The sequence below is a fragment of the Myxocyprinus asiaticus genome, chromosome 21, assembly GCF_019703515.2.
Source record: "Myxocyprinus asiaticus isolate MX2 ecotype Aquarium Trade chromosome 21, UBuf_Myxa_2, whole genome shotgun sequence".
Taxonomy (NCBI): domain Eukaryota; kingdom Metazoa; phylum Chordata; class Actinopteri; order Cypriniformes; family Catostomidae; genus Myxocyprinus; species Myxocyprinus asiaticus.
The window spans coordinates 28,708,099-28,731,557 of NC_059364.1; the positions used below are offsets into that span (position 1 = coordinate 28,708,099).

Below are 23,459 nucleotides of genomic sequence, written 5' to 3' on the forward strand. Positions count from 1 at the left end.
AAATGATAACTTGAGCACACTGGACCTTACTGGCACAGTAAATTTACTTGCAGAAAACTACACAGAACAGTCAGTGCATGTCATACGTGCCCCACCACCACAAAATCATTGCTACCCTTTTAAATGAAGGCTCAGTTGTTGGGGTTTTCCCCTAATGAAAGAAAATTAGAGTATCAAATCTTTGTGACCTCTTTACTGTATGCACCCTCTTAAGTACTAATATTCCTCATCACCATTTTATGTAATCATAAAACTGGCAGCTGATGCAAAAGTCATTGGCATGCAACACATGCTCAACACTTCATCAAAAGAGCTTTGAATTTGAGTTTTTATTTTGGATGGAACTGAAGTCTATGAGCTTCTTTCATCATTGTGATTTAGCTAACATGTATTTTCCACTCTTCTATTCCCATCATTTTCTTGGATGGATCTTTAGAGGCACAGCAGTGGTATATCTTAGCAGGTATGTATTATACTTATCACCCTGCATTGGATCGATTGATTGGAGTAATTGGCCCTCTTTGATTTAGTCACATTGTCCAGAGTGGTGAAAAGTATTCATCATAATGAGTGCTTTCAAATGAAGGTTTGCATATTCTTCTTACCAGGTCTCAAACACTGGTAACATCTTCCATATGAATACTGGACTCAATGCAAGACAAAGACTTTTCAGAATTCCCTGCTTGCTCCTAATTTTGGTCAGTATTGGATTTTGCCTTGTGGTTTTTCCTTTGCTTTGAATTCCATCTCCATTGTAGAAAACCGCCTCCAAAGTGTGAAAAGTTCGGCTGGATTAACTTTATCAATTCCCAGCACTTAATGGAAAACCCCTGTGAGAGGACTTTGAAGTGTCACAGATGCTTTCCAATGAAAACAGCTTCAGACCTTCTCTCTGTGTCTCTTGAGGCAAAGCGATCCACTGGCTGCCTTTTTATTCTGCCGTCTCTTTTTTTTAATTTTTTTTTATTTTTTTATTTTTTCAGACCAGCATGAACACTACAAAGTATTTAGGGTTACCGTTTGATTGCCAGTGACACAACATTAGCCTTGTGAAATGGCTTGTTTTTGGAAAGTGACTGAGACAGCAGGATTTGTAGCTGAGATATCTAATAGATGTAGACTTGACACAGAGTTGAACTTTCACTGTTTTAATTCATTTCAAAGTAACAGTAGATTGAGTGAACTTTAATGTACGTCAGAATTTCAATTGAATCAAGTCCGCATACTATAAAAGTTTAGTCAAGGTGCTTGGTTTAATTTTCTGAGCCCAGGTCAAAGAAAGAGCCCCTCCTTCTCCCTTTTTGCACACTTACACAAACACTTTCTAAGACTGTGGTCACTCTTTCCAGCACGATGTGTCACAGAGTTTGCTGAGGGCAGCGCTGGATGGGGTGGTGCAGGAGTGTGTGAGCTTCGTGGGAGTGGACATCAACATCTGTTCAGAGACGCTGATGAGGTAGAGGCCAAATACTTTCCAGCAGGAGTCACAACATGGCAACTTTTCACTCGCCTCCCCACTACTGCTTCATTTTCTGTTTAGTCTGACACCCTACACATCGCACATACACACGCACTCAAGCGCATGCACCGTAACCTATTTTCACATCCCCACTACACACAAACATTGTGATCTACATACACAAACATTGCTGTTCTCCTACATATATGCAAATTGAGATGTATAGCCTCAAATATTAGGCATATAAACTTACAGAATACAGAAACACTGAAATTCATATGTACAGTATATTGCTTATACAGGGAAAGTAAATCCACTAGTGGCTCTGTTTAATACCTTGTAGGATTTTGTGAGTAATTGCCAGTGACTACAGAAAACAGTGACATCGAAAATATAATTTCTGGAATAAAATTAGGATCGTTTTTACATGCCCCTCGACGTGCCTTAGAAATGTTAGTTTTAACATACAGGGCTTAGAGGCTGTTCACACTAAATGGGATTTTGCATCCATCTGTACTCTATTTTCATTGTTTTTCCATGTAAACATGCACTAGGAGGACATCTTTGACTGGTGCGGCGCGTCTCACTGTTTTTTTCAGCATCTCGTGCAAGAGGGCCATTTAAAAAAACCTTTTTAAAACACCTGCATTCTGTTCTACTTGTTGTGCTGTCTAGCTTTTTTTAGCGCAATAACGAGTTTGGTCTGAACGGACCCTTATTTCTGAAGTCAATCTCTTTACACTCTGGAGGTTAGTGTGTGTATGTGAGTTAAAAAAAAACTATTTTAAGACAGACAGACTTTCATCTTTAATAATTATACTAAATTCAGATACACGTAAGTGTTAGACTGAAATGCGCACACATTTGACATAGATCGGACTGCTATATTTAACTTTTTTAGGCTTATGCCTGTGAATTATTGCACACTTACACACACATACATCTGTATTCTGAGCTGGAAAGCTGTATGATTCCATTACGAGGCAGGGTTAAATGCTGGTAGACTGGAATCAGGTCATCTGTTTACCTGACTTTAAATAAGCTCTTAGTACGAGAGCTCCAGACGACGTGTTCATGGCTCCAGCATTATTAGGCCGTTATTTATAAGTGATGACATACAATGTTTACATAGCTGCTTTCGGGGGAGCTGCCACTTCAAATTGCCTATACCTTGTCACAAAAAACTTCTCAATGCCTGTCTGTTTTGCATGAAAAGGTCTAAAAGATTATGAGATCTTAGGCAACCATTTGGTAATTCTTTTGGAAAATGTTCTCAATATTTTTTACTAATATCTGACTTCTCATTTGTGAATATGTAGGGATTACATCAATATGAAAAAGAATTTCCATTGCCTTGGGTTGACTTTAATTATCCAGTATGTGTAGTTAGTTAATGCAGGGTATTGATATATAAAGCAATGACTAATTCCAAAAGCAAACAGGAATTGAACCGGGCAGGTAAGTAGGAAGTTATGAGAGATAAAGCTTAGGCTTTTTGGACAGAGTAGTCAGGAATCACTTGGACTTCATTGCAATTGCATAAACCATAAAAATAATATACAATATTTAGAAGATGGAATTAATGAAATAAGGGAAGAAATAGAAAAACTAGCTACAGTAGTCAACGGACAAGAACTGAAAACTTCCAGTCATTTCAGAAAAGAGGTGTGAGGACATGTAAAAGGCATTTTAAAATGTCTTTAATGTTGAAGTTAGTTTTGTGAATTTAGCTTTTTGTGTCATCAGGCATGTTGCAGGCCTGAATGCTGGGCGAGCACGCAGTATTATGGAGTGGAGAGAAAAGAACGGACCTTTTTTCAACCGAGAGCAGCTGAAACTGGTCAAAGGCCTCGGTCCTAAGAGCTTTCAGCAGTGTGCTGGCTTTATCAGGATCAACCCAGAGACAGTACACAGGTACACTATCCCTGGTGTGGATATCCAAACAGGGTCATGCCACTTGTATAGTTGTGTTTTTGCACTAAGCTACCTTTAAACAATGTATAAAAGTTTGAATTCAAATCTCATCTTTTTCAATGGTCCTAAGTAAGTTCTCTTAAAGTATCTGTCATGTAACTTGTTTTAGAAATTATAGTTAAGGAATCAGAGGAGTCAACAAAACATTTCTAGAATAATTTACATCCCAAATTAATTTTGTATGACACCATTCACATTTTCAGCAGAATCGTCTAATTAAGCTTTGCTACACGCTATATTGCATTGTGCTGGAAGGATCTCTTATCTATGGTTACCAAAAAATTATATATAATTTTGTTATTTCAGTTTAGAAATCTGTTTTAAACATTAGTTTTCTGCTTGGATTTAGTACACTACTTGTATGCAGGATTCTTAAATGGTTAACTACAATTTCAGGCATTTTACACTCTCTTGTATATGTATTTCTGGTTTATGCAGTTACAGCTCTGGAGCAAACCAAGACCTTGAAGTTCCTCCGAAACAGACATTTGAGAAAAGAAAAGTCAAGGCCTCTGCTAGCACCTGTAACCAGTTTAACCCACTGGACCAAACCTGCATCCATCCTGAATCCTACAGTATCGCCCTGAGGTGAGAACAGAGCGTGGCATTGAGCTATCACATTACTTTACCACTGCAGATGATCATTGGATCTGTTTAAGGATTGACCCAAGTGGTAGCGTGTGTGTGTGTTTACATCAAGTGGGAGCATCTGGTCCTGTGTTGCTCAGAGTGATAGAGCTGTGCTGTGAGCTGCTCCCGCTCATATGAAAAGCACATTCAGCTTATGCTCAGTACTCTCTGGCAGTGAATGAAGCTCTCCCTGCAGCTGTGCTGCTCAAGTCTGTTTAGACTACTTCAATCTGACACTTGTGCCTGTTGCTTCCAGAAGATGTGCACACGGATGCCCTCTGGTTTGGATGCTCATGCGTGTATGACAGCTGCAAGTTCAAAATCAGTGTGTACATGTGAAATAGTTTTTATTTTTTTTATTGAATATGAACTGTAGGCACGACATCCCAGTGCTGTGGAATTTGGGGGGGTTATTGGTAAATGGCAACTATAATTAAGGAAAAAGACATTCATTCACTGCCTATTAGGCATACTTTTTTCTTTTCTATCAAAGATGATGTCTTATTTTGGTTTTAGTTGTATTACTGTGTGTGTACTTGAACAAGTACACATAATTTAATGTATTTTTGCCATTAATGTATGTAGAGGACCATAGAGTGTAGAGAGGAAAGTAAGGGTGAGAAAGGGGGAGTGGGAACGGGACATGACATGACATAGTTCATTTTTGTAAATTTACGTTTGTGTGTGTAGTGCCCTGTGAAATCAGTTATACATCAGATATGTAAAAACAGAACAGTTAGTGCTTCTATACAGATTCTCACAGCGCAATCCAAAACACAACAGCTTCAACTTAAGCCAAGCTTACACTGCACGACTTGCAGTCGTCACCCTGCAACTCAAGCCGCCTTTTCACTGCATCCGACAGACGATAGACCGGAAGTCATTCATTTCCATTGGAGAGTAGCGTGGGTTTGCGACCATCTCGGATACGACATTTTCAGATCCGATTTGAGCTTCAGCTGTGTTAAAATATATTTAATCTTGTGCGACTAGATTGTATGTGACCGTCCGACCGGATGTGATGTATTCATTCATTCAAAACTATCTATGAATTTCTGCTTCCTATTTTCTGAATTATGGTTGTTGCTGCTGTTAATTATCATAATAACTATAAAAAAGTATTCATAATAAATAAAACTATTAATAATAAATACTGAATGAATGTTAATCATAAATTTCATTGAATTCATCCATCTGCTCAACAAATTCACACCCAGTAATGTCATTCTGAGGTAAACCATTGGTAGCTTCTCCCTCAAAGAATAAATCCATTGCGAGCAAATTGACAGTTCATCACGACTGCCACTAGGGGGTGAAATATGACAGTCGTATGTGAATTTCGGAGACAGTGATAAAGTGGCTTCACAGTCCTGTTTTCGTGCTAGTGCGAACAATACAGGACAGTAGTGTATCAACTACACAACCATTCGTCCCTGACTAAGGCCGCGTACACTGGTATTAAGATGCATTTTGGGTGATCCGATCAAATCACAAATGTACAAGCGAGACTTCACCGTTAAACCTGGTAGTCTCTTTTGACAACTTGTGTTTGGATATCGAGGAGAGAGTCTCTGATTCCATGAGGACATACATCAATCATTACATATGTGTTTTACTAAATGATCAAATAAAGCGCAAAAAAGTTAAAGACGAGAAAGAAAGCGCTTAAACTGGTGCACAGTTTCTCTTAATTACTCGCAAACATGACGTTTAGAGCAGAATTAAGAAGAACAGAGTTATTTTAGTGCAGTACCTGTAATTGAGCTTCTAATGTGCGTGCTTCTCATATCTGTGTCTCTATTGTACATGTTCATGCATTTGCTTTTTTTCATTTTCTGATCTAAAAACCAGCCGTTACATCTGCGCTTAGCGTCGTCCCGTTTTAAACGGATCGCCAAAAATGCATCTTAAAATGAAGATAACGAAATTCATTCACACACTGGTGCAGTTTATTCTTTTTTTTTTTTTTTCCTTTTCTCCCCAATTTGGAATGCCCAACTCCCAATGCGCTCTAAGTCTTCGTGGTGGCATTGTGACTCGCCTCAATCCGGGTGGCGGAGGACGAATCTCAGTTGCCTCCGCATCTGAGACCGTCAATCCGTGCATCTTATCACGTGGCTTGTTGAGCGCGTTACCACAGAGATGTAGCGCGCGTGGAGGCCCACGCTATATTCCGCGGCATCCGCGCACAACTCACCACGTGCCCCACCGAGAGCGAGAACCACATTATAGCGACCACGAGGAGGTTACCCCATTTGACTATACCCTCCCTAGCAACCGGGCCAATTTGGTTGCTTAGGAGACCTGGCTGGAGTCACTCAGCATGCCTTGGATTCAAACTCGTGACTCCAGGGGTGGTAGTCAGCGTCAATACTCGCTGAGCTGCCCACGCCCCCGCAGTTTATTCTTATTAACATATCAACAAACATGAAAGAACGGCTCTTGCCCAATTTCGCACTTTATAGGCACCATTTGCAAACAGCAGATAATAATAAAAACAGCAAGAAGGGAGATGTGGGTGAGGTTTTATTTTATTATTTTTGTCTCCTGCTACCCATTACCTTGCTCTCCTCTTTCAACAAACATGAAAGAATGGCTTGCGCCTGTTTTTATGCATATTTGTGCTAATTTGGGAAGGAAAAAATAATAAAAACAGCTCAAAATAATAAAGACAGCATGTAGGGAGATGTGGATGAATGTTTTATTTTATTTTCTAATTATTTTTCATCTCTTGCTACCCAAATCTTGCTCTCCTCTTTCATCAAACATGAAAGAATGGCTCGCGCCCATTTTGCTATTTGCATAAGGAAAATTAATAAAGACCGCGTGTAGGAAGATGTGGGTGAAGATTCATTTTATTTATTATTTATTATTTTTTGTCTTCTGGTTTCTAATACCTTGCCTTCCTCTTGCACTCTCTCTATATTTAATTGTCTGTGGCTCATTGTCATCTTTCGCTCGTTGGGACAGTGCGCACACATGACGTCAAGACGTCTAGATATCAAGCCGTTTTGAAAACTGTCGCAGTGTCTGGTACTAGTCTCGGCATTTCGCAGGAGTGTGCACACAACAAGATCGTTCATCGTGAGATCTGAGACTTCTTGTCGCAGACCAGTCGTCTGACTCAAAACATCAAAGGAGATGAGCTTGAGTCATGTACTGTACACTAGGCTTTAGGATAAGCAGTTTGCTGTGTTAATGTGCTTATTTAACCCCAAAAAGCTGTGTTTAATTATATAAATAATTAGTCTGCGTGTGCTGCATGCTTAAAGGTGAATTAGGTGAATGGAGCACTCATGATGCTAATGATGAGGTGTTTTCAGCGTATGAGCGGCCGGCTTCATGCATCCACTTTGAAGCCCGTAGCACATGCAGACTGTAGGCAATATTTATTCAGTTGTAATAAATCACGATTGTAATTTGATGAATTGTGCATTCAAACATTAATTTTATCCTAAATATGTCAAATATTCAGTGACATTCTGATTTTTGTAGTTCATTCTTCTTTATAACTGAATTCCACGTTTCTGCTGATGTTTTCCACATCACGGAAAACATAGTGTCCTGTGTGTGCTGATGCATGTATCTGCATGTGTGAGCCATGTGCTAGTGTGTTGTACTTGTCCAACCATTCTCTGCCCTATTTGTCGTTAAAGGCGCCTGCGGGGTCAGAGGTCTAATAAAGCCACTTAGGGGCATGGAGTGGGGGAATAATCACCCTGTTATATCCTCCTTCCTTTACTCTCCTTCTGTTTGTTTTCATTTCTCTCCGTTAGGCTTCATTTCTGACTAAACCAGGCAGAAAAGCCTCCCTTGCAGTCCCCTGTATTATCACCATACTCTATCGTTACCAAATGCTGTGCTAATGGATGTTGCTCCACTCCAATTGTCATCATGAGCCAAGGCATATTTTTGTTGGAGTAACAGGATTTGATTAAACATGGCCACCAGCAGTGCTGAGTTGGTAATGTAGCGCCCAGCTAATGTAGCGGACTTAAAACAAGGGTTTCTAGGGAGTTTGGGAGGAATTCTGGATATTACTAAATTAATAAATTGTATCAAATATGTTACAAGCTTCAGCCAGGGCTGGAATCAAAAGGCTAATGATGCGAGCAGGATGACTGAGAGATGGCTTTATAATGATGATGACAAGCTTGACAGATTCCCAACAATCTGTAACCCATTTCTGTACTGGGTTCATCACTCTTGTCCTCTGTTTCACCAGCTCACTCTCTTTCCCCAGCATATTATAGGTACAGACAGCCCATGTCCCTTTTCACTTGCTCGCATTCTTGGCTCCATTCATTCCAGCTCTTAAATAAAGCAGTTAATGAGAATAGAAATTAAAGGGTTAGTTCACCCAAAAAATTGTAATTCTAAAATTTACTCACCCTGATGTTATACCAAACCTGTTTGAGTGACTTTCTTTTGTGGAACACAAAAGAAGATTATAGGCAGAAATGTTAGTCGCAGTCACCATTCACTTTCATTTTATGGAAACAGAAATAGATGCAATGAAAGTGAATGGTGACTTAGGCTAACATTCTGTATAGCATCTCTTTTTGTGTTCCACAGATGAAAGAAAGATATACAGGTTTAGAACAACGTGAGGGTGAGTAAATTATTGCAGAATTCAAACAAAAATTAAAACTGTCTGGAAAACAGTCACACATTTTGCCTGTGAAACATGCAGCTTGTCTGCCTCCATTTCGTGAGTGATTTTGTTGTGCGATGGGCGCTTTGCGAAGCGTGGGCCAGCAGACGGTAATGGTGGATCATGTTGCTCTAATGTAATGAACTTGATACCCTTAGCCCCACCACTTGGAATCACTTCCCACACACACACACACACACACACACACACACACACACACACAAATACATATACACAGTATGCTGTGCTGACCCCCTGATGGATCATCTATAGAATTTAAATATTAGCCATAGAAAAAAGTTAGTTCTTATTAGAACTCTCTGGATATTTAAACGAATTTCAAAATATCACCATTTGAATATTCCAGGTTATTTCCAACCTAATGTCAACCTAATTCTTCCTCAAAAGGATGATATTGACAACTTTAAAGCTCAAGTGCCTTTAAACCATCCATCCTGCTCTCTTGTAGCTAGGCTTTCATTATATGTATATTTTCTGTATTCATGTTTTCCGGTAATTTTAAACGCGTCTAAATTCTAAAGTCTAAATTATTGTTTGTGTTAATCAACAGCTTGCCACCAAATGCAACATATTGACATAGGTTGTAAACAATCCAGTGTTCTCCCTATATGCATTTAGCAGTGGCGCAGCACCATCTGGACCATTTATCAACATGGCTCAATAAATAGAGCAGCGCGAGCAGGTGCGGTAATTCACGGACTGGTCTCAGCCGCACAGACTATTTTAAATGCACTTGTGAACCGAAGTGAGATGCGTGGCGGGGACTGCGAAACCCATTTGAATGCGGCACAGAATTGTCTGTTGCAAAACTCTTATGTCTCATTTAAAATAAACAGCCCCCACATTCGAAACGACACCGACAGAGAAAACATAAATCGGAAGGCTTTTCAATCCTCACATCACAACACTTACCATCATTTACCTCGTATTTACTATAATAACACTAACTGTATTAACAATGGAAGTTGTGGCAGAAAGTTTCTAAATGTATTTAGACTGCTGTTCTTAATATAGAAACCATAGTTACTAACCATAGTAGTGAGGAGCCATGTGTGGTTTTACCTATGGTTACCATGGTCTTATTACAAATAACATGGTTAAAAATATGGATACTGTGGAAGAACTATGGTACATTTTCATAATTATTATGGACCAAGCTATCAGTTTTCCTTCTGTGTAAAATCTGTTCTCTTGTATTGCTCTCCGATTGTAGGAAAATGTCAGTTGTTTTGTTAGCCATCAGAAATTTCAAGAGTTGACTGTAGTTTAATCAGTAGGAGCCTGATGAAAGGAATCTGTAAAGAAGAACTTAGTCACACTGTCAGTATATTTCAATTTAGCCATATAAAAATTAGGTGTTAATTTTTTCCACAGATATTACTGTTGTTAATATCATAATTTTCATCTGAATCCCAACCTCAAAATCAATGCTTTAAGGTCAAATGTGCATTTCAAAGCAGGTGCTTCAACGTGCCCATTAAGGGCACAAATAAACCCTGATGTGGCCCAGGCTGGAATTGAGTTTGACACCTCTGTTTTAAGCGATTCCTCCACCAACGCATGTAGATTTCCTAGGGGAAACATCCAGTTAATTAATTTAACCTCTTAAACTCTGGGGGCCTGGGTAGCTCGGCGAGTATTGACACTGACTACCATCCCTGGAGTCACGAGTTTGAATCCAGAGAGTGCTGAGTGACTCCAGCCAGGTCTCCTAAGCAACCAAATTGGCCCGATTGCTAGGGAGGGTAGAGTCACATGGGGTAACCTCCTTGTGATTGCGATTAATGGTTCTCGCTCTCAATGGGGCACGTGGTAAGTTGTGCGTGGATCGCGGAGAGTAGCATGAGCCTCCACATGCTGAGTCTCTGTGGTGTCATGCACAAAGAGCCACGTGATAAGATGTGTGGATTGACAGTCTCAGAAGCGGAGGCAACTGAGACTTGTCCTCCGCCACCCGGTTGAGGTGAGTAACCACTCCACCTCGAGGACCTACTAAATAGTGGGAATTGGGCATTCCAAATTGGGAGAAAAGGGGATAAAATAATAAAAACCTTAAACTCTGGTGCATTTTTTGCTGCCATCTGAATTTTGTCACACCCAAATTTAAAAGATCAGCTAACACAATGTATATAGTGGAAAAATTGCAAAAAAAAATGTTTTACATAAACTCCCCCAAATTTAAAAAACTAATCCAGTAATTTATTTTGAATTTGTTAACAATCTTGTGGTGAACCTAAATGTAAAATTAAACAGTTTCTCCAGTGTCATGTCTTACCCTTTTCTTTGTACAGTGCACTAAAATCTGACTACAGTTTCTACAATTCATTTGTATACATGTGCAGTTATAATCGGGCTACATCGGGTTTTTTGCATAGTCAAGCTGCAGTCTTCATCTGTCTGTCCAAGTATACATAGCACAATCAATTATTTGAAGTACACATCTTGCGTCACCTCTTTTGGAGCATGCACACAACACGTAGGCCGATTAATGTGTATACATGCTGGACAAAGCTGAGCTATAATCACATAATCTAGTCTGTTAGTCCAACTTCACAAAACATAAATAAAACAGACTGGTATCATTTCAGTGCTTATATGAAATCTAAAACAATTATAATTACTGTTTAAGTCCGATTGAAATTGAACTAATGAAATGGATGCAAAGAGTCCGAGGGCATGAACAGCTCTGATTATAATCTAATAGTTGTCGTCTTGTACAGTAATTACGGTAATTACGACACAACTTGAATGCAGCATGAGTACAACTACTTTTTTTTAGCTAAATTGTTTCTGAATCAGCTGAGAGTTGATATCAAATGTCCCCAATACCTCACCTCTTACATTCACCTGTGATAAAGAATTTAATTCAGGGTTACTGGACCACACACTGAAGCTTCCTCATTGTGTCTGGATGGCCCCTATCTTTTGTCCCACCCAGAAACTTACGGTGTGTGGGGACCTGAGGGCTCCTTTGCATTGCTCCTCACCAGTGCTGCTTTTCATTATGCCCAAAGGATAAGGACGACACCACTCTCCTGGATCCAAAAGAGCAGCAGTCCCGGTACTCCCTAAACACTTACACACCAGAGGGAAACATAAGCCCAGCTGAGATCCCCTTCAGAAACCTGAGCCAGTGGGCCAATCGCCCGCCACTGCCACACTCGCACTGTAGCTGTTCATAAATCAGTCAGAGTTCAACTCTTCACCCTTCTCTCTCACTCACTCTCTGTCTCTCTCTTTCTCTCTGGACCGGGACAGCTGGAGGGAGGCATAGTGTCCCTGATTAACACCATGGAAATCTTTGGAAGAAAAACCAATGGAGGATGATGGGTAGTAGGCTGTTGGGCAGTATGAATGCTTGAGTAATTTGTTGAAATTTGTACTACTACTGTGTGAAAATAATTTAAATGGAGGTGTTTTCAGGACATTGAAAGCTTGTGTCTGAAAGAGAGAATGGGTGCTTTTAAATTTTGACAGTCAATGCTGTACACCTGGATTGTTGCTGTAATTCTGGCCTTGAAGGCTTCAGAACATGCAGCATCACTTGAATGACTCAGCTCTTGTTGAATTACCGAAGCTTCCAAATTCACCTGAGAGAGACAAGCTGGAATTCATGAGCATTGTGTGTGGGTCTTTTACTCTTTGCATTTTCATCACTTAGGGTTAAGCTTGTGTATCTTCACAGGTCACTAATAAAAATGCTCTGATAATGTATGGATAACTTAATTAGTGGTGCTTGCCAAGGCCACAAAGGTTAGTTCTAAACCTATAACCATAGATATTAAACTTTTGTGCATGACTCGTCCTGAACTATTTGTGCTAGGGACACAAATGATACCTCAAATTGTGCAACTTAATGAGGAGAGGTGCGCTATAACTTTTCTAAGCAAACAATCTTACAATTTTTGCCTGACTGCCAATAAAACTGGTAAAAACAACCAAATTTATATACATTGAAAGAGAGACTAGGGACCAGAATATTCTACAGATTTCGGAGTGGGCTCTTTTGACTTAGACCAGTAAGCAACCTCCCTGAACATCTAGCAATCAGATAGCAGTGTGCTAAAAAACACTCATAGCACCTTAGCAACTACATTGCAATGCTCTGGCATTGTGGCACCATGTTTTACAAGGACAGGCACCACTCCAGTATAAAAAGCTTTTGTTAAGCCTAGTTAAACTGCATATAACATATATTTATTAAAACACCTAACCAAAATTAGTAAATCCAATGAAATCTGATTAAGGAAAATCTTGCAACTCATTGCTTGGCTGTTGATCTGTGTATACGAGTAAGAGAACAGGCATGGACAGCCACAGCTGCACCAATGTTTGTACACACACAGTTTAGAGTTACACATTACCCTATCAGCATCTCTCCTGTCAAGCATACTGTATTTTTTTTCAGGAGGGTGAGTCAAAAAGGAACAATGAGCTATATGTATTAGTGTATGTAAATCTGTTTGCGAGCTTGGGACAGTGCAAAATTGTCTGGCTACATACAAAAGAGTGAGTGTGAGCAGATTTGCCTTTCACTGTTGCTGTCAAGCCCCCTGTCTGCTACAGGAAATGGGTGGGACTTGAACCCACCTGCCTTGTCACTCACACAGAGGACAGCTGCACTGGCTGGCTGGCGTCAGGCTGTCACGGCGACGGACATCCATCAGCAAGCTGGCTCACCAGGTCCGCCCCCTCCCGTTGCCAAAACTCACATTCCAGTAATGCTCTGGACCCCAGCATTCCTTAGCCACCTCTGGACAGCTTGACCTCTCCTCTGTCCTTGCTACCGGCTTGTTGAACACTCCAAGACATATGTGTGTCCCTGTTAGTTAGACCACCCTTTTACGTTGTACTCTGGTTTAAGAGTAGTATTTGGGCATTTGCTTGGCGATTTTATGAAGGTACTGTGAAAGATTATAGACTGTCCTTTGTTGCATTTATGTGTATTTACTTATAAAAGTAAACTTCGCCAAGACACACTTTTGATGGTCAGCTTGATAAAAGCCTTGTCTGAAAGCCAAAGCCTAAAGCTTAGTTAGGCCTTATGTAACTTTAATACTTGGTCAGTTTTAAGAGAGAAGCCCAAAGTATACTTCAGTACAGGATGCGTGACAAATCTCATCAGCAGAGTGCTCGAGCATTGAACACGTGCATCTTTGAACGTGCAGAATGTCATGCGCCTGGAGTTATTTGCACTAATTAGTGGGTCCACAAGGTGACAACACTCACATTTGAGCCATTGCTGTCACAAAGAAGTGCTAGATGATGTAATCGCAGCTAAACATCATGAGATGATAGTAAAAACAACAACAGTGGATGTGTATGTTAAGAGTGTGTGTGTGTGTGTGTGTGTGAGGAGGTCTGGAGATAACTGCATATGTATAACTCAAGTTTGAAGGAATATAAAGACATCTTTATGGGTCTAAACTCCTGAAGAGAAAGTCCTGTTTCTCATAGTAGTCGTAGTGTGCATGCGCCAACTGCCTGTGCATGCACACAGTTCTATGAAGTATATTTTAACAGGCTTGCATTCAACTGCAAAAATGGAAGGATACCTAGGACTAGAGGTATAAGCGCAGAACAGCACTGAAGAGGAGTTTTTGTTTTATGTGGGTTGGGAACCGAAAACTGGTTCTTGTTCAGAAAAACGGAACTATGATTTTCATGACTTTTGGTTCTTCTCACGGTTCCTGAACGTGCAATTTTCGGATGGAACACATCTGAAATACTTTGACAGTGTTTCCTGCTACACAATTCAGTGGCAGTGCTGCATCTCTGAATCTACTGTGCGAAAAACATAGCGCCACCAGTATTGTCCGATTCCCAAATGAATGACTCTGATGAGCCATTTCTTTTGAATTTATAGCACAAAACATACAGCATGACCAGTGTAGTCCGATTCCTGAACGAATGACTCTTCTGAGCTGGTTCTTTTTGAATCAAACACGATTATGTAATTAATCTTACTGATGTGCAAGTGATGACTTTCATCATGTCCAGCTGTAAATGAAATAGGAACTGGTACTGTGTTATGTAATGTACTTGAGGCTGGTGAGACTTCAATCAGGCAGTGCAGTTACTGACTGCTTGTTGTTCATATGACAATTTAAAATTAAAGATGTAATTATTGGAATTTTAGAAAAGAATAAATGAATAAAATGTTATCATAATTTTTGTTTTATAATTCTTTTTAGATTTATAGGTAGGATCAATTATAGGATTGCCTCTAAAAAAAAGTCTGTGTAAACACGCCTTTTTGAAGAATTGTATTAAATATATGAAGTCAGTGAATGCAATAAGAATTAAATGTCTTATTTCCCAATAATTCTTCCTCAAAAGTACTAGAAGAATCGCTAATAGAACCGTTAAGGAACTGGAATTGCTAAGAGGAACCAGACTCTAAATCATTTAATTCCTTTTAATTCCCATACCTATTCACAGAAGAGCCATATTTTGAGAATTGTGGCGTATGTCTAGGTCTGGGGGGAATCCTATTCACAGATGGATTGTGTTGTATTTTCAAACGATTTTGCAAAAAAAATCCTAATCAGAATTAAAATTAAGTTGTTTATTGAGAAAGCATACAAAAGACAAACATTAAAGATACAAATAAGTGCTATGAGGTTGCAAAATCCAATTGTATGTAGTGTATTTACATGCTGTGGTCATTTTTCTTTTTACTGTACAATGTATGGACCTAACAGACCTACTGTGCAACAGAGTATGAAGCTGAAGTCTAAGCATTGCGCTAGTGCTACAGTTCATGGTCGTGAATATATAGGTTCATGCTGAGCCAGAGCTTATGGTTTGTGCCATGTAATTGGCCCTGTCTGGATCTTTTTTGCTGGATGTGTGAGACTGTTCCTTCTTCACTGCTCAGGCCGCAGCACTAACCTTTTCCTTTAACTTATTGTACTCACAAAGTGGTTAGATTTATGGATGGAGACAGAGTCTTCATCTCTGGGACTATAGAAATCAAGATTTAGGGCATAATTAGTCTCACCCCCCTCCCTATCTCCCTCCTCTCCCGTCTTTCCTCCCCTCCACTGTTGGCCTCCAGGCTCCTTGTCGGGGGAGTTCCTCCAATATTAAAAAGCCATTCATTAAGACGCCACCTCCCATGGACCTCAATAGACCTTACTGCCTTACTTCTGCAGCTTCTGAATCAAGTGTGTGTGTTTCTATGAAATAGGATTTTTATAGGATAGAGTTTAACAAAGGTTTATATGAAATGTCCTGACAAACTGCTTATACTGATTAAATGCACCTTTTCCATTTAATTCTCCACTTGTGAGGATATGCCAGTAATTTACAGTTCTTTCTCTTTTCATCTAGGTTCTTGTCTCAAATAGGGGGCAGTTTGGATCAGATGGGCAGTGCTGTGCTCAGGCAGAGGGTTGAAAGCAGTGTTAAGAGCAGTAGTCTGGATGTATTGGCCAAATCCCTGGGCACCACACCTGAGACTCTACAGCTTATTGTTGACGGACTTACTCAGCCACCTGGCTTTGACATTCGTCAGGGTAAGAATCAATGTGTGACATTCCCACACTATGGTCCTGTTTACACCAGTAATTAAGGTCCGTCTTGGGTGATCCAATCGCAAATGGTCAGCCGAGACGCACGTTTTTCACACCTGGTAGTAACATGCATCTCAAATGCATCTCCTGTGACCACTTATGGTTGGATTTTGAGGGCAGAGATGCTGATTTTGTGACTAAATACATCACTCACTATGTCAATGTTACTGCATGTTGATAAAGTGCAAAGAGTATAGAAAGCGCAAAAATTGGAGCAAAATAGTAGAGTGCAGTACTATTGCAGTATTTTATTGAAGTACCTATATTAAATGAACTTCAGATGTGCATGCTTCAGTGTCACTGCATGTTGATATCAGGCATACTAAAGAAATTCTGTTTAGTATATGTTTGCGGTTTTACCATTTCTGTTAGGTGGTTATTGTCTTATAAGGATGCGCCTAACTGGCCAAGTTTAAAACCCTTGTTGTAGGGCAGTGGATGATTGACAGGTGACTTGACGGTTCTTCGTATTTGTCTGGAATGCATGAGGACAGATTAGCGCTTACACTACAAATGCGATGTGATCACATGTTTTCAACAACCTCCAGATGTGGCTCAGTGTTATGTTCACAAAACAATTTGGACCCAGTTTACACCTGTATTTAGCACTTTCAACTATCAACAAGGACAGATCGTAATACCTGGCATGATCAGGGTCTATTTCCATTCCTTGTAAGGACAGTACACTGATGAGCCAAAACATTATCACCACCTGCCTAATATGCTGTTGGTCCTCTGCGTGCCACCAAAACAGCGCTGAACCGCCGAGGCATGGACTCTTCAAGACCCCCTAAATGTGTCCTGTGGTATCTGGGACCAAGACATTAGCAGCAGATCCTTCATGTCCTGTAAGTTGCGAGGTGGAACCACCATAGATCGGACTTGTTGGTCCAACTCATCCCACAAGTGCTCAATCGGATTGAGATCTGGGGAGTTTGGAGGCCAGGGCAACACCTTGAATTCTTCATTCCCAAACAATGTGTGCAGTGTGGCAGGGCACATTATCCTGCTTAAAGAGGCCACTGCCATCAGGGAATACCATTGCCATGAAGGGGTGTACCTGGTCTGCATCAATGTTTAGGTAGATGACACATGTCAAATTTATGTCCACGTGCTCGGCCGACCCAGTGTTTCCTAGCAGAACATTGCCCAGACACTCTCACACTCCCTCCACCAGCTTGTCGTCTTCCCACAGTTACATCACAAACCCAGGAAAACGGCGTACACGTACACAGCCGTCCACGTGATGTAAAAGAAAATGGGACTCATTGGACCAGGCGACCTACTTCCACTGCTCCAAGGTCCAGTTCCGACACTCACGTGCCCATTGTAGGTACTTTTGATGGGTGACAGGGGTCAACATGGGCACTCTGACTGGTCTGCAGCTACACAGCCCCATACACAGCAGGGTGAGTTGCACTGTGTGTTTTGACACATTCCTCCCATAACCGTCATTTACAATTTTCTGACTTTTGAGCCACAGTAGACCTTCTGTCGGGTTGGACCGGACCAGACAGGATAGCCTTTTGTTGCCCTCACGCATTGATGAGCCTTGGGCACCCAACACCATGTTGACGGTTTGTGGCAGGTACTCCCATACCTATCTTTACTCCTGCCCATTTATCCTGCATTCAGCACGTTGACAACGAGAAATGATTGTTCGCTTACCATCTAATCTACCCAGACCTTGACATGTGGCCTTGTTAGGAGATGATCAATGTTATTCACTTCACCTGTAAATGGTCATAATGTTTTGGCTCATCAGTGTATAACCTTAGTATTTGTTTTACTTGGGTATTTAGTAAGTTTAGTATAACTTCTTTATGTACATTTGTACAACGCCATTTACATGAAGGGTTGCAACTACACGCATAGATGGACAGGAGAAAAACAAGTGCATGAATGACTGTGCATGAACCTTCTCTAATGCAGTTAGTATCATAGCCTGTGGCAACATTGCATAACAGAAGCTTACTGTACCTCTGGTTTTTTACACAAATTACGGTTTTGGAATGTAGTACCAATTTAGCATTAAATAATACCAAAGTTGACAAATCAAAGTACTTTCCTTACATGGCACAACACATACAGATTAGAAACTATGATGGCATCTCTCTTTTTCCCCTCCCTCCCGTCTCCCCTGAGCCAGTCTCTCGTCTGTGAGATGACTGGGCGGCACTCCATGCTTTTGAAGTCTTGCCGCGTAATTTGGGGGAAGACCCACATTATAAAAGCAGACCTGCCGACAGATACAGTATATCATTAATGGCAGAGAGAGCTGCTTAAAAGAGAAAGCAGAGCAGCCTTGATCCCAGTGGTAAAATCCCCCTAGTTACTCTCTCAGAGTGAATAAAATCTACCAAACAACAAACGTCTCTTCTGGATTTAATGTTAAGTTCAGACATCTGAGAAGACATTGTTTTCCTTCTGCGGGTGTTGATAGTAAATGTTATGTTTCATTACAGATGACAGGATTATAATTGAGATTAATGTCCTAACATGTTTTAAGGATTTGGGAACAGAGTTCATTATTTGCAGGGAGAAGGTTTTCTTTGGTAAAAGGAGGGAGTTTTGGACTATTTCTGTACTTGGGAAGATGATGATGGCACTGTTCATTGTAGTTGAATTAACAATGGAACTCTGGTGGGGGACAAAATAGTTGCTATTTGTAGATATTTGAGGAATAAATTAATCAGAAATGTTTGTGTGGTTAGTTGAGTGATGCAAAAAGTTCTCAAACACATTTTCATATGCCACAAAAACACTTTGATCATATCTGAATAGTGTGTTCTCTTTCAAGTAGGTCACGTTGACGCTGTGCCATTACCTGATGCTATGGGAAACTCCTCCCAGGAGTAACGATTTTTGAAACCCTATAAAATCACGGCATTCTATTGGCAGATGGCACTTGATGCTCTGCCCCTAATGTGCGTGTTTTCATGGGCATATAAACCGGAGCACAGCGGCATTTCATGAAATATTTTCTCTTCAGAGCCTTCAGGGATAATATATCTCGTGTTCTGGATGTTCAAATCTTTGCTTCGTCATTGAATCTACATACCTGTGCAGCGCATGGATTATTTTCTTCTCTCTGCTTGTTCTCTGACAAACAGCATATCCTTTTAACACATCTGTTTTTGATATTGTGCAGTGTTGTATTGTTATTTTCAGTTAAAAAGAAGGAGCCTTTTGCTTAATGCCATCTTTAAAAAAAAATTGTTTTGCAAATGTTTCCACAAGCACATAAAAATTAGCAATATATACCTCTGTCTAATGGGCGCTGGTTGAGACTGATTGCATTTTTATTGAAAGCATGAAACTCAAGATGCTTTGCTTTCGTCTCGCTTTCGTTCTGAAAGCAAAAGCCATTCCCCTCTCCTCCCGCTATACTCCTGTGACTTTCGAGGAAGATTGAGGCACACGAGATGGGAAACAGAGTGCGGAGATGAGAGGAGGATGTGTCGCCAGCCCAGCCTTGCTTGCCTTCTCTAATCCATATCAAGCAGCTTCACCCATTCAGTACAAGCGCTGTATTGCCTGGGTTGAGCCCATGCTGACACAGTGCTCACTTTGATTGCGTTCATTGTGAGGGCATGAAACACAAAATGCTTTGCTCTCTGCTTGCTTTCATTCTGAAAGTGAAACCGCTCCCCTCTCCTTCTGCTATAGGACGGGATATAGAACACAGAAAGTTTGAGGATGTTTTGTCAATGGCTTGAGCCTTGCGTCTCTCCTCTTCTCCATCTAAAGTGGCTTCGCCTGTCTAGTACGGCCGATGATCAGCATGTTTGGTGGAGATTATGATGAAGGGGATGCTACATATCGCTGATGTTTTTTCCTGTCAGGCATGAGCGTTGTGTCAGCATAGACTCAACCCATGCTGACACAGTGCTCGGTGAGATTGAATGTTTTCATTGCATGACACTAAAAATGCTTCACACTTGACTTGCTTTTTGGGAAAGCTGAATCCTGTCTCTTCTTCTCCCTATATCTAGCGATGATGGGATATGGAGCATGAAGAATTTGAGCATGATTTTTCACTAGCTTGAGCCTTGCATCTCTCCTCTTCTTTACATCAAACAGCTTCACCTATTCAGTGTGCTTGTGACTATTGCGGCCAGTGCAAATGACAAACCTTGTGTGGCTGCACGAAGCCCACCAGCTCTAATTTGCTAAGTCATGCAGGGCGACCACCCCCTGGGGGTGGGTGATGTGGCAGAGTTGACAGTCTTGGAAGAACCCTGTGCCCAATGGCGGGGGTTTCCAGATGGGTACTGAGAACAGTCATACGGCAATGTGCGTCAGTTCACGGAATGGCCGCCTTCTCTGTGCTCCGTACAGTGCAGAACGTGTCGGTTTTTATACTCGGAGGTACAGTGTTTCCTTGCCAAAAATGCGATAAGGCAAGTACTGGCGTGCAACGCACAGAAAGGCTTCTACAGGTTTTATTTTCTAGTCGCCAAAACGGATGGTGGGCTGCGGCTCACACTGGACTTCAGGTGCATGAACTGGACAATCTCAAGTCTCTGTACAAGATGGTTACTCAGACAGATTTTGTCTCATGTCTGTCTGACTGATTTGTACAAAATAGCCCCACGCCACAGACCACTCTTTAGAGTCTCCTCGAGCAGCATCTCAGTTCAAGGTTCTTCATTTTGGCTTGTCCCTGGCTCCCAGCACATTTACTAAATTTGTCATTGCGGCATTTTCTGAGTCTGAGCGGCATACTATCATCAATAATGTTATACTTCTTAAAGGCATAGTTCACCCAAAAATGAAAATTCTCTAAATATTTTGCTATAAATTCTCCTCACTGCTCAGTAACTGGCAATTGCCAAAAACAAATAATGTGAATCGCCAAAAACAAAAGAAGAAAGTGAAAGTGGAGAATTATAGTACATTTTTTTTTGTTTTTTCAATATGTAGAGACTATGTCAATTCCTTTTTAACTACCCTGTTGACTAATAGGCATTGCCCCATGTGTGTGAATCAATAGGACGCCATGATGGTTTACATATTCCCATAGCTTCAGCTGCTGATGCAGCGTCAAAGTGAACGACTTGAAAGAGAACATTATGGTCACGACTGTAACCTTGGTTCTCTGAAATGAGGGAACAAGACGCTGAGTAAGCTTGCCACATTACTGATTTCTCTCTGTTAAGGGAACAAGAATGTGCCCTCCTCACTTCACTCGAAACATCCTGATGAAATAGCGCTGTGCTCCGATATATATGCCCGCTATGATGTGTGCATTAGATGAGCATTAAGCTCCATCTGCTAATAGATTTGCATGATTTTATAGGTCTTCTGATATCGTAACTCCTGGGAGGGGTTTCCCATAGCATCAGATACTGATGCGGCATCTCATTCCCTCCTTTCAGTTAACCAAGGTTACAGTAGTTACCATAATTTTTTTCCACACGAGTATATATACTGCATGCAGTATTGTGTGTCCTTGATTAAACATCATTGATCGAGACCATTTGCAGTGACGGTTGCTATGTGTGTCAGAGGATGTCTATTGTGCACTAGATGGGACACTGTCTTTCTCATCAGAAGTTTGCAAGCTCTCTTCCTCTGGTTGGAAGCATGATGGGTCCTGCTCTGTAGCCAGCTGTATAAATAACTTCCATGTGAGCTGTGCTCTAGGTAAGGTGTCCTGGATTAGAATTATCAGAGATGAATGTTTCCTGGACTGCAAAGCCTGCTGTGAGGCCATGTTTATGTAGAAAGCACCTCCCAAAGAAAATCTCCCAGCACAGACAAAATGGACTCTGACAGAAAAGGTTTGAGAGGCCTGGTAATTCTGTTTGTTTTAAACCATTAAGCCAAAGCTTATTTCTAATGTCTAGCTTTGGGGGTCTTGGATCAGTTTTGCTCTTTTGAGCAGGGTGCTTAAGACTTACATGGAAGGAGGCTAATGTCAGTCTTAGTCACTGGAAAAAGACAAAATCTGTTTAACATTCTCTCTTTATGCTTCCTTCTTTCCATCATTTTTTCCTTTTATAATTATTTTCTTTTTTATTGTCCTCAATGTAGATTTTGAGCAGGCTGACTTCAAGCGAGAAATTGTGTCCATGAGTGACCTGCGTGGAGGCATGGTACTAACAGGGCGTGTAACAAACACTGCTTTATTTGGAGCCTTTGTGGACATAGGAGTTGGGCGTTCTGGTCTCATCCCAAAGCGTTACATCACTCCCGATAAACTTCCTGTTGACCAAAGGCGACGAAGCCTTGCTCTTGGTCCAGGTGAACGGGTAGAGGTGTGTGTCCTAAATGTGGATCTTCAACGGAATCGGATCAGTCTGGACCTCATTAGGATTCTCCGATAGGAACTATTGATTAATTATTTAAATAACAAAGGCTTACTGATGATGGACTATGGAAGACAGACTATTTGTCACACGTGCTGTCATGCTATGAATGTTGAATATTTTGCTAAGTATTTTATTATGGCAATTGAAGACTTTGCCATAAAGCATTTGTTTAAAAGCTACAACTGTTCAAATTTCTTAGAAATGTTTTTTGCACTTTAGCTAATTTCTCACTTATCAAGCTGTAAATAATATTATTGGTTTTGTATTATATTCATATCATGTTTTTCATGTCTAATGACTTCATACCTTCTGTTTTTGTTACGAAGATGCTGTTCTTTCATTTTGTTTCACCATTAACCTGCTGTTACTTTAGTTTTCAAAACCTTCAATAAAGTTACTTTACGTTTCATGGAAGATTACAGGATTATAATTCAGCTAAAATTTCTTGATTTGTTTTAAGGTTTAGGTAACAGAGTTTATTATATACACAGGGTTCTAACGGTGATGGAAAACCTGTAAATATCTGGGATGGTTTTTAAATGGTTATTTCCAGGACTGGAAAAGTCATGGAAATTAATGAAATCTGGCAATTTCTTTAGTGAATATATAATTGTTATGCTCAAATATTTAGCTAAGCTGAAGTCACTGTTTGACAGTGCAATCTCCATAAAATTATTTCAAAATCAGTCATCACATGACTGAAAAGTTATGGGAATTCATCGGTCAAGTGTGGGAATCCTGTTTGCAGAGAAAAGAATTTGTATGGAAATGGGGGGAGGTGGGGGTGTGTCTATATTTGTGTAGAGAAGATCATGATGATGCTTGAA

General features: G+C 40.5%; 1 protein-coding gene across 2 annotated transcripts in view; it reads left to right on the forward strand.

Moving 5' to 3' along the window:
- LOC127412340 (S1 RNA-binding domain-containing protein 1-like) overlaps positions 1-23,048 on the forward strand; it is a 74,590-nt gene extending 51,542 nt beyond the window's left edge. For both annotated transcript variants that reach the window (XM_051648609.1, XM_051648608.1), the window contains exons 17-21: positions 1,350-1,456; positions 3,206-3,373; positions 3,872-4,021; positions 16,074-16,258; positions 22,355-23,048. In XM_051648609.1, coding sequence (XP_051504569.1) covers positions 1,350-1,456; positions 3,206-3,373; positions 3,872-4,021; positions 16,074-16,258; positions 22,355-22,647 — 903 coding nt within the window. In that variant the 3' untranslated portion in view covers positions 22,648-23,048. The remainder of the gene's footprint in view (positions 1-1,349; positions 1,457-3,205; positions 3,374-3,871; positions 4,022-16,073; positions 16,259-22,354) is intronic.
- The last annotated feature ends 411 nt before the right edge of the window (positions 23,049-23,459 follow it).